We start from the raw sequence: 14,349 nt of genomic DNA, 5'->3' as shown, positions 1-14,349 counted from the left end.
TTCCACTTCTATAGTTCTGCAGTTCTAAGTTCATGTTTGGGTGGCAGGATGCATTACCTTGATGACAAAGTGCAATTTCTTTTGGCTTAGTAAGGGATTAAATGATCAGATGCCCCAGATAAGACTCAAAAGCTGCCTGATTTAAGCAGCTGCACACAGGATGAGAAGCACATTTCCCCATGATGCCCATTATGGGAATTTTTATGTTCCAAAATGTATTAATATTGGATTAGGACCAACTCATACAAGCTTTTCTGTAACTCGTTAAGAACATAAGAAGAGCATACTGGATCAGGCCAATGGCCCATCTACCCCAGTATTCTGTCCACTATTCTCACAGTGGCAAAATATCATCCATTGCTCCCACAAGAGGGTTTCTGTTGTTGGCTGGTAGCCTTTTCCCCTACCTGTAGTGCCCCACTAGTTACTAGTCTATTCATGTTGCTTGTTGATTAATTGGCAAATGTGCACACTGCCACTATCAAAAAGAACTGTGTGCCTTCTGGTAATATTCTTTTACATCTAGTCAATTATTGAGTCCAGTTCTTTTACCACGTTTGCACTCTTAAATTCCACCTGTTAACTATATATAAAATGCAAAAAAAAAGTAGGAATTTTAAAGCTACACCATAAGAATCCATTGCATCCAATATAGGTCAAACCCTGGTCTCTTTTTACCAAACTGCAGATGATTGTCTCAACAACTTAGACTGAGTCTACCCTCATAACAGAATGAGGGTTGTACAATGCCAAAGTGGTACCCATTCATCCTGCTGGTGGGAGGTTACACTGTGGAATGCTCCCCTCTGGGTCCCCCCCCCCCAACCTAACCTTCCCTGCAAGGGAAAACAAGACTGTAGGAATTGTGCTTAGCTAGAATTTTTCTCCTTGATGTCTTTCTTTTTGGACACTTTCACATGGAAGATCATTCAGAAATGGTAACTCCTATGTGCACTCCTGTGTGGTATTGCTCACCCACCACGTTTTGTTGCCTTATGCACAGTTGTGCATGCTGTGGCTATTGGATTTCCCACCCTTAAAACTGAAAAATCATATTCATTTAGACTCTCTTTACATGAAAAACTTAACATACCACTGACAATTTTGACAATTCACATGCTATCACTTTTTTGCAAGAGACTGTACCATTCACTTATATAGAGAATTAGCATATTATTTTATGTCACCTTGAATAATAATCACTAACATTTTTTGCTTTTTCAAGACTTCAGTGGCCTGAATTGACATTTCCAGGAAGTATGCACAGTGACTCCCAAACTTCCTTACTTGGCAGTAATAGTGTATTCAGTATCTAACCATATTTATGTAGACTGGGTTATATTTCCAAGGTGCGTTTCTTCAGTTAAGGGATATTCAGCTGCCATATAGTTTTCCATTCTGCTTGGGCTCTGAGATTCTTTTGTAATTCTTCATAGCCTACTTTAGTACTTTCATCAAATTCTGCCATTTTACTTTTCACAGTCTTCCCCGGGCCATTAATGGATTTTAAAAATAAATATCAGAATGACTATTTCACTGAACACACCTTTGTGCCAAAAGATGTGTCTGATTATTTATGCCTATCATCAACTCAGCATTTAATTTGAACAGGGGTTTAGCCTCAGCCCGAACATCTGTTGCAGAGCAAGTGAAGTAATATTAATCAAGGGTCCCCCATTGTATGTACCATGTGCACTGAATTAATGACAGAAGCAGGGCCACAGGACCATATCACACAAGTCTGATAGCTGCAAAGGGAACCCTTTGAGTGGAAAAGGGAAAGGAGGATGCCCACTACTTCTCCATTCCAAATAGCAACTGTCCCAAACTGCAGAGATCCAGACACATCTTTACTTTCACAGTGCAAGCTTTGGGCAGAAAAAGAAGTTGAGATTCTGATTGGGGAGGGAGGGAAAAGCAGCTGGCAAAGACAGAGTTAAGCATCTACACTTGCTTCCACCCTCCATTAGAAAAGTAGCCATTGGTTTTTTATTACACATGGTTTTGAATAATGTGTAGTTCTGCCCTAAGTAACTTCAGCCAGCTGTTTCACATCTGAGATTAGCAGAAAAAGCTTTGGGGTCAAAGAATATAACTTCTTCAGGGCATGATTCTGAGACCTGCCCTTTTGGGAGTTATGCACTACTTTTGGCTTCCAGTGATTTTAAACAGTAGTCAAAGAGAGGCATTCTTTCAATACAATTACAACAACAACTTGGCATTTTGTTTTGGTGAAAAAGACTTAGAAAAACTTTATAACACACAATATCAAATAGAGAAAAAAGCAACTCAGGGTAACTTCCAGCTTAGTCATCAAAGTGTAAACCTATGCATGTCTACTCAGGGATAAATACCACTGTGTACAATGGGAGCCCAGAAATTCTATTAAAAATTCAGTTAATGTATTGGAAGTCTGCAACAAAATAATTGATTTATTTATTCAAATCAGTGTGAGATGTACCGGTAATCTCCCCATCCCCATCTGAACATTCCAACTCCCAAATGGGAGTGAATAAGGGAAAGTATTTGAATTGCAACACCTAGGATTTAAGGTGGATCCCGGTGTTGAATCTACTGCCACTAACAGAATCTGAACATTTCTCCCCACTTCGTTCCCAAAGCCTTCATTTGCAGAAATAAGACGCACAATCAGTTGCACATAAAAATTTCACTCAAAGAAGTGGATTGGCGTGATTAAGCATAGTTCAATATGTTTGGAGAAAATTACTTTACAGATTAGTTTTGCAATATCACCGCAGTGTTTATGATGTTGCCTGAACACAGTGACACGCACAGCTAAATATGAAGCAACTTTGACAGCAGAGCTTAAAAACCGGAAGTTAAACCACAAGCAGATAAAGAAGATCAAAAGATTTTAGTGATATGTTTACCATCTCCTCTGAAAGTGCCTTGATGTACTTTTTACCCATCTTTTTCTTCATAGTCATGGAAATGGCCCGCATCTTCTTTCCAAGGCTTCCCCCACTATTTGGTGATTTGCTATGTCCCAGTTCTCCACCATCACTTACAGCATCTGCTTCACATATCTGGGTTTTTTAAAAAAGAAAAAAAGTTTGTTTAAAATTTTATAGGAGTCTCTTGGTGAAGCTTTCTGATGATACATGTAGCAAGTCATTGTTTTCTGCCCCCAAATTACAGTTTGTTCATTACAGGCAAATTGTGTTAAGAGTTCCACTGGTAAGAATCTACATCTTTTGCTCTGGAAAGAGCACAAAATCAAGAACAGCCCCTGCCATTCTTCAGTGCCTGGAAAAGTACCAGACTGACTTCAGAAGCATGGGAGAAATTTAAAGACTCTCCCTGATACTGCATTGAACCTCAGAGATACTTGGAGAGCCAGGAGACTTCTCGGCACTTTTTGAATGTCTGAGACTAAATGTAATGAGGGTGAGCTTCACTGTGGAAGAGGTCAGGGCTGCTCTTTCTCATGCACACCCCACAGCCAGGCTGAGCTTTGAATGCAACATAATGTAAGAAGGCCCTTCCCCCTGTACTTGGATGGGGGAATAAGGTAATGATGACAGTACTCTGGCTGGCAACAAGGCAAAGCAAGATTTGTTGGCCCTTGTCCAGTTGTGTTTGGACATGCCTCTGTAAATCTCCAAAAAGGTTAGTATAACTAATTAGTATAACTAATTACCAGCAATGTAACAGGCAATAGACAATAGATGACTATGAGATGTACAACTTCTCAACAACAGCAACCTGCTGTTTGAGTGTTTTCCCCTCCGAAAACCAAGGTTCTGTGTGCTATATCATCAAATCATTAAGTCTGCACAAATTTTACTCAATTCAGGAGTCAGTTGCTCACTCAGTTGGTGCAAAATCCACTGTATTTTGCACAATGTGCTTCTGTTGCATGTACAGAAGTTAAGGAGCCGTTATGTAAAATAACTAGATTGAGTAATATACAAACCTCAGATGAATCATCTGGCTTTGAAACTGACTGATGTCTGCGCTGGTCAAAGTTCCCAAAGCTACTTGCTCGCTATGAAAAGAAAAAAATAAATATAGATAGACACACTAGCATAATTATTTATTTTTAGAGTAAGCTGATACAAAGTTTTCATAACTTTGCTGAGTGTTCCAGTTGGTACATGTTATGCATTCATATTTGACATATGGTCAGCGATTCAAATACATTATAGATGAGCAATCAGAACTTTGCAGAGTTGGAAGTTATCAATTGTTACCCATATCCTGAGTCCAGTCCCAAAGGATGGCTCTACTCATCAATCTCACCCTGAGCAGGTAGCTACAGTTGACTTTTAAAGTAACTAAGGTCAAATCCACACCATACATTTAAAGCACACCCAACCTACATGACTCCCCGTCCCAAAGAATTGTGGGAACTGTAGTTGGTTAGAGGTGCTGGGAACCATAGCTATGGGAGGGGAAAATTACAGTGTCCAGGATTCTTTGGGAGGAAGGGACATGTTTCAAATGTGCATTGGATGTGCTTTAAATGTCTGCCTTAAGACACACACTTTTTGTTATCTTCTACGCAGGTTTGCCAAACACTCCTAATGTACTACAAAGTGTTTTTTAATTGTGATCAAATCAACAAAGGATAAGGTAGGAACAATAGTTGGATTCAGATTTAGTGTTATGCTTAATTTAAGCCCTACTGGTTTCAGTGAGTCTATTCTCAGTATTACTGAATGCTACTCTATTAACTCCATTTCTTTTATAACAACAAAACATATGTACTAAAGGTAAAGATAAAGGGACCCCTGACCATTAGGTCTAGTCGTGGCCGACTCTGGTTGTTACGGTGCTCATCTCGCTTTACTGGCCGAGGGAGCCGGCGTACAGCTTCCGGGTCATGTGGCCAGCATGACAAAGCTGCTTCTGACAAACCAGAGCAGCACACAGAAATGCCGTTTACCTTCCCGCCAAAGCGGTACCTATTATCTACTTGCACTTTGGCGTGCTTTCGAATTGCTAGGTTGGCAGGAGCAGGGACTGAGCAACGGGAGCTCACCCCGTAGCGGGGATTCAAACCACTGGCCTTCTGATTGGCAAGTCCTAGGCTCTGTGGTTTAACCCACAGCACCACCCGCATCCCGGTACTAAAGGTAGTTTGGCTATATTTACATATTGCCCTTTTGGTTCTGCAAGGGTTTGATGGTTGGTTCTGAAAGAGTCTCATTATGGGTATGTTTGCATTGCTGACCGTTATGCAAAGTGACAAGTGTGCATTCAAGTTCAGCAGTGGTGATTCTAAGAATGATGTACATGCAACTGACACTAACGGTACACTTTACAAAGTAACTTCCTTGGATAATTTTCAGTCTGGAAGGTGCCTCATCTTATTACAGTCCTGGTAATAAATCACAAATTTACTACCTGTGTTAGGTCCCATTTCTTTTACATTCTTTTGAAGCTAAAAATAAAGAGTAATAGACAATTTACTGATGGAATAAAATTATCATTTGGACAACTAGTTCGCAATCACATGAAGATCAGTCTTGCTAGCTGCAACCCTCTTTTGATTGTTTATTTGATTTTATAGCCCACATTAATCCTCAAGGCTGAGGAATAATTCCTTATCTAGAGCTGCAATCTCACTAGTGGAAAAAAAAAATCTGATTGAGTACAGTGGAAATGACTTCAGAGTAAATTTGCTTAGGATTGCATTGCTATTCATTTTCAACACCTCCTCCACCCCCCAAAATGGGGCAATGGGGAGGTTATCATGGTGCAAACCCACCAGCAGAAAGGCCAAATTGGGTCTGCCAATGCGTTTGCAGCACACTGATCTCCCTGTCTCATCTCTCCCCCCTTCTGGTAGGCAGCATTGCCCCATCTGCTGGAAACTAGTGTAGTGGCTCTGCCCCACCTAGTGAGCCACTACTGGTGCATGTGAGAGTTTCAGGCCTGGGGTTATCACATCCATCCCATGCACATAGCTGCCGGACAGTCTGTCAATATGGCCCTTGAGCTACGAAAGCTTCTCCACTCCTGGCTTACTGTAATTTTATATCAAGCTTACTTTGCCCCCTTATTTGATTCAAGGTAACAGAGCATTTTCATTGCTACCGATTACATATGGTGTGTGTGTGTGTGTGTGTGTGTGTGTGTGTGTGTGTGTGTGTATACGGTACCTTTTGCAAATGGGCATCAGATATCCCCCTCAGTTCGTACAGTTAACATTTCATTTACAGATTTTCTATATTAAATCAATGAACAATATCCTGACAAGTGGTGAGAGGCATCTCAGTAGTGTGATATAACACACACAGCACCAAAGATTATGGGCCTATCAGGCAGGATTAACACCTTTTGCTGACTTTTCAGTCCTGCTGAATATGCCCCACAGCACTGTAGATAAATGAAGGAAGGCTACAATTCACCACAATGTTTAATTGAGGAACAGGCTCGTGCCATGATACAAATTTAGCAGCCAGTGCCTTTCAGTAGCGTTCGGGATGCCTATGATGAATCCCTGTTTATTGAAGTGCCGATGTGATAGTGAGACACTGAGGAGCAGAGGGGAAATAATGCTTATCGTTGCTGTTCTCATAAAGAGCCAGAGCTGAGGGAAATCAGTTATTCCTTTCGAGGCTCACAACAATCTTCTATCCTATCTGAGCAGAGGCCTTGGGCTATTTTGTCATGTACCTTTGTGTTGTGCCGTACTTATTAAACATTAATAAGAGCTGCAGGATGGTTTCCACCATTCTCGATAATGGCCTTGCTGCACAGGAGAGCATTAAGCAGGGCTACTTCAGCAATTCTCAGTCCCAACTTCTTTTTTCTCCCCATTAAGTAATCAATATAGCTGCCACCTTTTAAAATGCATTCAACCCCATGACAACAGTATAGAAAAACACACTGAGGAGCTGAGGGCCTGCAGTGTGTGTGTGTGTGTGTGTGTGTGTGTGTGTGTGTACGTGACTCCTGAGTCCTTCTGCTCGCCTGTGCCAGCCGCCACATCAGCTTCAGTGAGTATCTGCCCGGTGAAGCCATTGGTGTAATGTGGGAGCCTTATTTTCCAGTTTTACAAAAGCTTTTAAAGCAAATGCAAGTCTCTTGGAAGAGAATGGGCCATTGATTTTGACACTGGTATTCAGAATCCCATAAAATTAAGTGATTCTCTTTTGGAAGGATGACTACATTAAGCAAATTAATCCCCCTGAACATAAAATGTGCTGCGGGAAGGGAAGGGTTTGCATGCACCCATTAAGAAGGAGAAAGAATGCAGGAGGTTCCCTTTGGGCACCAAAATATTTCTGATTGGATGATTTGCCAGGAGAAGAGGAATGTGAGAGCTGGTGAACAAGCTTACTTCTTGGTCAACTCACTGCTATGTTTTCAACAATTCAGCCCCTGTAAAGCTAGTTCTGGTGTCCTCCCTCTTGTAAGTCACACGGAGTTGAGGTTGCTGGAGGATGTTCTGCTTTGGCAAGGACTATGAACTCTTAAGTACTAATTCATAAATACCCCATGAACCAACATAGCCAAAAATCAGGGATTATTTTTTTTGTTCAGATATTTCTAAATCACAATTTCATAGAAGAGATAACAAAGCAGTGTACAGCTTAAGAACAAATACTACAACAAGAACATCATTAAAAGCATCAAGAGCATATCAGCAAAGCTGGCTGATAAAAAATAAATCAAATTGCAAAGGGCTAAACAATACAGTTTTTGCTGTAGAACTGTGGTGAAGCAACATCTGGATGGCACCATGTTGGCCACCCATTTCTTCTTGCTTGCTTTTCCACCTTGCTTTTCCTTAACTGAAGGCTCTATATACATATAAGTATGCCTGTCAATTAAAAAGTAGAGACATCACCTTGCCAACAAAGGTCCGTATAGTAAAAGCTATGGTTTTCCCAGTAGTGATGTATGGAAGTGAGAGCTGGACCATAAAGAAGGCTGATCGCCGAAGAATGGATGCTTTTGAATTATGGTGCTGGAGGAGACTCTTGAGAGTCCCATGGACTGCAAGAAGATCAAACTGATCCATTCTGAAGGAAATCAGCACTGAGTGCTCACTGGAAGGACAGATCCTGAAGCTGAGGCTCCAATACTTTGGCCACCTCATGAGAAGAGAAGACTCCCTGGAAAAGACCCTGATGTTGGGAAATATGGAGGGCACAAGGAGAAGGGGACGACAGAGGACAAGATGGTTGGGTAATGTTCTCGAAGCTACCAGCATGAGTTTGACCAAACTGTGGGAGGCAGTGGAAGACAGAAGTGCCTGGCGTGCTCTGGTCCATGGGGTCACGAAGAGTCGGACATGACTAAACGACTAAACAACAACAGATGCCTGTTACTATTGTTAGGATGTTCTTCTTTCCCCTCCTCCTTAATTTTTACTATATCGTTTTGAGAAGAGGTTTTCAGCACAGAGGACAGGAGGTGTAAATGTGCTACTGGTTGAGGTGCTGACATTGTTATAATTGTTGTATTTTCCATTCCCCATCTAAATCATCACTAACTCTCATTCTTCCTTTCTGGGAGGTCTGTAGTACACTGGACTTCCTGAGAGCCAGAGTTAATCCCTGCATCACATTCCTCAATAGTAATAATCAGCATTTAATACTGGGAAATATTAACAGAACTAATGCTTACAGCCAGACCCAAGACAGCCATAAACCGTATCTTGTGCTTTGTTAGGTTATGCTAACTAAAGAATTATCTGTCTAGCTTATTAGCATTTGGTGAGGCAGACAGCCTTAAGATGCCAAGTTATGCTTTTCTATGAGCACAAATGGGGGTTGTATGAGATCAGTGCTTATTAGATTGCACCTATGGTAAATATGCACTTCAGGAAAGACAACACAGAGCCTCATGCACCACTAAGACAAAGGATAAAGAAGTGGGAGATCATGTGCTGGTCTTCTGAACAGGAATGAGGTTCATCCACCTGCTTTTATAACATTGGCTTTTATTTGTCCCGTGTGCAAAATCTTTTTTTAAATATGGCCATAAACTGTTTCATCACCATAAGTGCTCCTTTGGAACTAGGTTAGTATCTTAGGATAACTGTTGAGAGACTTTAGTGAGCTGTTCACATCTCAAATATTCATCCAGCTTTGTTCACAAGGCACTTCTTTTTATTCGTGCATGGCATTTTCCTGCTTTGTTAAGAATTATGGGGCAGAATTCATCCATTCTGAGCCATGCAGTTGTGGAAGCACTCCACCTAGTCCATAGCTGCTTCCAAACATTCTGGGCTTTTTGACATTATAGAACTGGGGCATTCAACATAATATATGCTCTCTTTGTAAAGGCAGCCTTCTGATCTGGTCTCAAAAAGCAGGTTGTGGTTGACTTTGTTAGCAAGTTTAGTGGCTGTGTCTCTGTGGAGATGTTTTGCAGATATTGGCATACATAATAAATAACCATTTCCTGAAAGCATCTCAGTTCTTTAAGCTAAGGCTTTCGACTTTGTGATGGCATTTACCTTCTTTGCCCCATGCTATGTGATTATTGGTCATTAAATTTGAAAAATTTGAAAAATGGGGATGTTCAACTATGTTGAGATCCACAATTTGGGAAAGCTCTAGATGAATGCTTTCTTCATTATAGGTGTGTGTGTGTGTGCAGGCACAATCTGCTTTAAATCTGTTTTGTGGACATGTCTATCACAACTTTAGTTTTGGGAGCTCCAGAAGAGCACTACGTTCAGTTAACGACCACAACAAAATGACGCAGGAAAAATAAAAGGTGCATTGGACTCTTAAGCACTATTAAATACTTCATAAATCTCATTAACAGACTATTACAAAAATCACTGTCAATGGGAGAAACTGTTTGTCTTGCCTGAAGCCATTGATCATGGCCTCCATTAAATGAATGATAAACTCCCTGTTGTCTTCATTGGAAGTGTGATCAAACTCTTTCGTTCCTTTTTTATCAATGTTGCTACCACATTGTTATGAATCATAATGTCAAATAATGTTATGGTCATGAGAATTAGAGCAAATATGTTCTAGGAGATAAGGTTTGTATTAAATGCAGGTCCTAACCTGTCCCTATTATATCTAACTTCCTTCTTGAGCTTCTTTAGTAGCTGGAGATTAAGAAAAGTTTCAGTCCCCTCAGCTATGTTTTACTGTATCCATCCAGCAGTGCCCTTGACCATAAGCAATGACCAACTGTACACTAATTCTTAGGAAGATTTTTTTTATAAAAAAAAGGAATGTGGAGGGGAGGGAGGAATTTTACTACTTTTAAATGAGTGTTTGATGCATCATTTTGGTTTACCTGATTAATGTGCACAGCAAACTCAGCCACGAGAGTTGTAATGTTTCTGCAAGCTTCCCTAAAGCGAAGCTCAGCCATTAATTCAATGGCACATGTCAGCTCAGCAGAACAAGGTCACTCTTCTCCTTCAAGGGGAACCTTTTTAGAAATAATAAAACTGACAGAAAGTTCTTTTTTGCATGCTTTATATCACCTGAGGTTGAGTGCTGCAGTGAATATAGCAGGGCTTATAAACAACCTCATGCCCAAGCAGCCCCCAACCCACCAGGTTTTTTGAACCTAAACTTTTTATTTTTTAAAAAGCCAATGACAGTTTTATGCACAGCAAATATGCCATATCATGTAATCCTAAATAAATAAAAATAAGTAAATCTTTTCTTAGGATTTTTGGAGGAGAAGGTTTGTAAACTCAATGAGCACAAATGGCTGATGTTGCAGGCAGCAGGTTAATAAGGAAGAAAAATATAGAGTGAAGGACTTTGTGTAGTCAATTCCACAGAGGTTTCACCTTTGAGTGCAAAGTGAAGAAAATTTATTTCAAATATTATTGGATTGCCCTGTCTCCAGTTCATTTATATAGCGGACTGTAAATCTGTAAAAGGACTTTTTAAATGTAAAGTAAATGCAAGGTTGATCGCACTGAAGTTTACAAATAACTAGGACCAGCTGAGTAGCTGTTTGACAGATGTTAAAAACTGAAACCTGCTGACTTAAATGCAGAAAAGAAAGAGCAAAATGTAATCAAAACCCCAGAACTGAAGCTGCTCCATATTTGGCCCAGCGCCACATTTTTTAGAGCAGGAATGGAACCAAATGTACTGTATAGGTTATTCAAGTGACACGGGTTCAGTATGCAGATGGCCTGGATACATTGGGTGTCCAACTAAGTCATACTGGGAGCAGACTTAATGAAATCTATGCACGTAAGTTTGACTAATGGTGGATATCACTCATAGGATATCTATGTGGGCTCTGTAAGCTCTCCTACAGTTTAAATGACACTGGGTTGAACTGAACATTGCACTATTACAAACATTCCATCTATGCGGGCATATCAGACAGGAGAATTCCCCTTCCCTTTCCCCATGAGCTGTTCAGAGAGGGTTCTCTTGACCCCTGCAAGCCACTTGGGGGGCATGCAGGGAGGAGAGGAGAAGAAGACCTTTGCAGAGCGCTTCCACTGACAGGATTTGCTACGTGAATCCCACTCAGAACTTATTTTACACACACACACACACACACACACACACACACAGAGAGAGAGAGAGAGAGACAGAGAGAGAGAGAGAGAGAGACTGTAAAAACATCTGGCCTTGGGAATTTCTCATTGAGAGTGTTTTTGACTGAGTTATATTTTTGTTGTGTTTATTCTTGGTATCTATTCTATTATTTTTATTCACTTCTCAGTTGCTGAAAAGCACTTTGATGTTGGAAAAGCAATAGATATTCTTATTCTTAAAAAGCACATGAATTAATAAGAGCTTGAGTTCTTATCAATTAATGCCTCGGCAAGTTGATCCCAGTTGGACAACATGTCCACTGTAAAAGACTAGCCACTTTAACAATGCATTTACACTATAAAAGAGCAAATTATGCAGTCACCTAAGTGAGTAGGCAGGCAAATTCTGTACTCACTACTTTGCCCTACTGGGTGAATAGCCTAACATCCAAAGATGTGGACAAAGCAGCGTCAGGGGCATGACTCACAACTCTTCTGCCCTCTTTCCTTTGAAGTAATATTTTTCTCTAAATTGTTGCTCCTTGTTCTGAATCTCAGATATTTTTCAAATTAGATAAGCAGATATTTTATCTAATTAAGTTCACACACATTCACATTATGTACAGTGATATAGTGCAGCAACACTCAGAAAAATCTGCCATGCAAAATAGGGTAAATTCTGTCTGAGTATCATAATCATTTTTATTTATTTTTAAAAATGAGGTTAGTAGATTAGAACCATCTGGTTTGGATTACTGGAAGTTTTCTGTCACCATTAAAAAAACCTTCAACCACATCCTCTTGCTGCACTTATTTTTTTTTTTTTTAAATGATGCCTGACATACATGTAGCACAATCTTAGATGGGAGACAGCGAGCTCTGGAAATGCAACACGAAAACCAAAATGATCCTTAAAATCCCATTCACCTTTTGGGAATATAATAGTAGAACTGATGATGGCACAATTCATTATGATTTTGAATCTCTACAATTACAGGGTCACAGATTAGCAAACTGGACCTAAAATACCATCACAACAATATATTTTAACATGATTTTAAATTTGTCTTTTGTTACCTGTATTACAACTTCCGAAATTGTCTTTAGTGTTAAATCAATAAATAAATCTTAAAATGAGAATGTTATGATATATGAACACAATTGAAGAAACATGTAAATTTAAAACAAGGAACATCTCAGTGAAAAAATTAAAAAATTAAAAACATCAACAAGCAATCATGAACAGGAAACCATTAAGAAACTATCCTCTGTAGGCCTCACTGAAATAAATAGGAGCTACCACAGTAAACAAAGTTTTCTAGGGGATTGTTTTGGCTCAACTGTCTACACAGAATACAAGAAAATAAGCAGTATTGTTGGCTGCAGAAACTTTGACTAATGGACACCCCCCACACACACACGCACTTGTGTGATGATGAAGCAGCCGATGTTAGCTCTGACCCAGTTTAATTTACAAGGCCTGCAGGAAACAGGAAAACCTTATCTGTAATGTCACCTGAAGTTCTTTTTTTAACTGAATATGAAGACAAGTTTCTATGCATGTGGGTGTCATCCGATAATGCTTACAGGTATTTCCAGCAAAAATCATCATACCCAGATGTTATCTGTTTGTGGCTGTTTTGCAGAACTTGCAAATACCTTGACAGTCTTCTTAGAGGATTGTACTAAAGACCTTTGATGACAGACCTATGTGCCATCTCTGCCTCTAAGCATAAATTTACACAGTTGGAAGCCAGAAAAATGTAGCTTTATCATCAGCTCATCACCTCTCATTATTGTAGGAATAAATGTAAATGGGGGGGGGGGGGGGGGAGGAATGTGACTGCCAAATAGGTTGTAGAAACCAGCTACAATGATATGAGTAGCTGATTAATTATGGGCTCAATTTCTTTATGAAATCTAAACTTTTCTGTTTTAAATCTGAATCTCCTAAATGCCTTTGAAATAACATTAGAAAGCTTAACCCTGGTTAATATTCATTAATGGTATACAGTCTCCACGTTGCATATCTTGGTCTTTAAAACCCACAATTATATTTTGAATAATGAATGTTTGGCATGACAGTAACTTTTATTTTTGTATCTGCTATTTTGGAATTCATTGTATCCACCGTTAAACAGGAGAAAACGTAGGAAATTTATGAAGAATCTATCTGATCCATAAGCACAATTTTGTTTCATTTTTAAAAATAAAATAACAAACCACTGAATTGCTCCACCACCTCCTAAGAAGAAATTGGGACATTCTCCCCCTTTTGCTGCACTAACTTCCTGTTGCTGCTTGCTGACTTGCATGCTCCCCCACACCATCCCACCGCCACCACCAGTTGCTGGTTTGTACCCCCCCCCAATCCCACTGCCGCCACTGCTTGTCTGCTAGCCCGCCCCCGAGCACCACCGCTTGCACATACGCCACCTTAGTGGCTTGTGTGTGCGCATGCCCACTACTGCATGCCACACTGCACCACCACTCAGCTGTGTGCCAGGGGCTCACCCCCACACCACACACTGATTTACTTCTAGAAGTGGCACTGTACATCACAAAGCTGCGGCCCTTTTTCATGCATGTTGTGGTAGGTGGCAGCGGCCAGCCACCCAAGGTGCTCTACAGCTTCTGTAATTCCAGGAATGTCCCAGTAAAAATGGGGCAGTTAGGTAGTAAAGGTAAAGGTAAAGGGACCCCTGACCATTAGGTCCAGTCGTGGCCAACTCTGGGGTTGTGGCGCTCATCTCACTTTATTGGCCGAGTGAGCCAGTGTACAGCTTCTGGGTTATGTGGCCAGCATGACTAAGCCGCTTCTGGCGAACCAGAGCAACACAAGGAGACGCTGTTTACCTTCCCGCCGGAGTGGTACCTATTTATTTATT

General features: G+C 40.4%; 1 protein-coding gene across 2 annotated transcripts in view; it reads right to left on the bottom strand.

Annotated features, from left to right (window-relative positions):
- Nucleotides 1-14,349, bottom strand: part of SAMSN1 (SAM domain, SH3 domain and nuclear localization signals 1) — a 75,802-nt gene that overhangs the window by 19,303 nt on the left and 42,150 nt on the right. For both annotated transcript variants that reach the window (XM_083737115.1, XM_083737114.1), the window contains 2 exons: nucleotides 3,938-4,009; nucleotides 2,892-3,047 (listed from right to left, as the gene is read on the bottom strand). In XM_083737115.1, the coding sequence (XP_083593241.1) occupies nucleotides 2,892-3,047; nucleotides 3,938-4,009 (228 nt within the window). The remainder of the gene's footprint in view (nucleotides 1-2,891; nucleotides 3,048-3,937; nucleotides 4,010-14,349) is intronic.

Source organism: Podarcis gaigeae (assembly GCF_964106915.1).
Source record: "Podarcis gaigeae genome assembly, chromosome: 4".
NCBI classification, from domain to species: domain Eukaryota; kingdom Metazoa; phylum Chordata; class Lepidosauria; order Squamata; family Lacertidae; genus Podarcis; species Podarcis gaigeae.
Note: the sequence above shows the minus strand (reverse complement) of the source record. Positions and strands in the feature narration are given on the sequence as shown.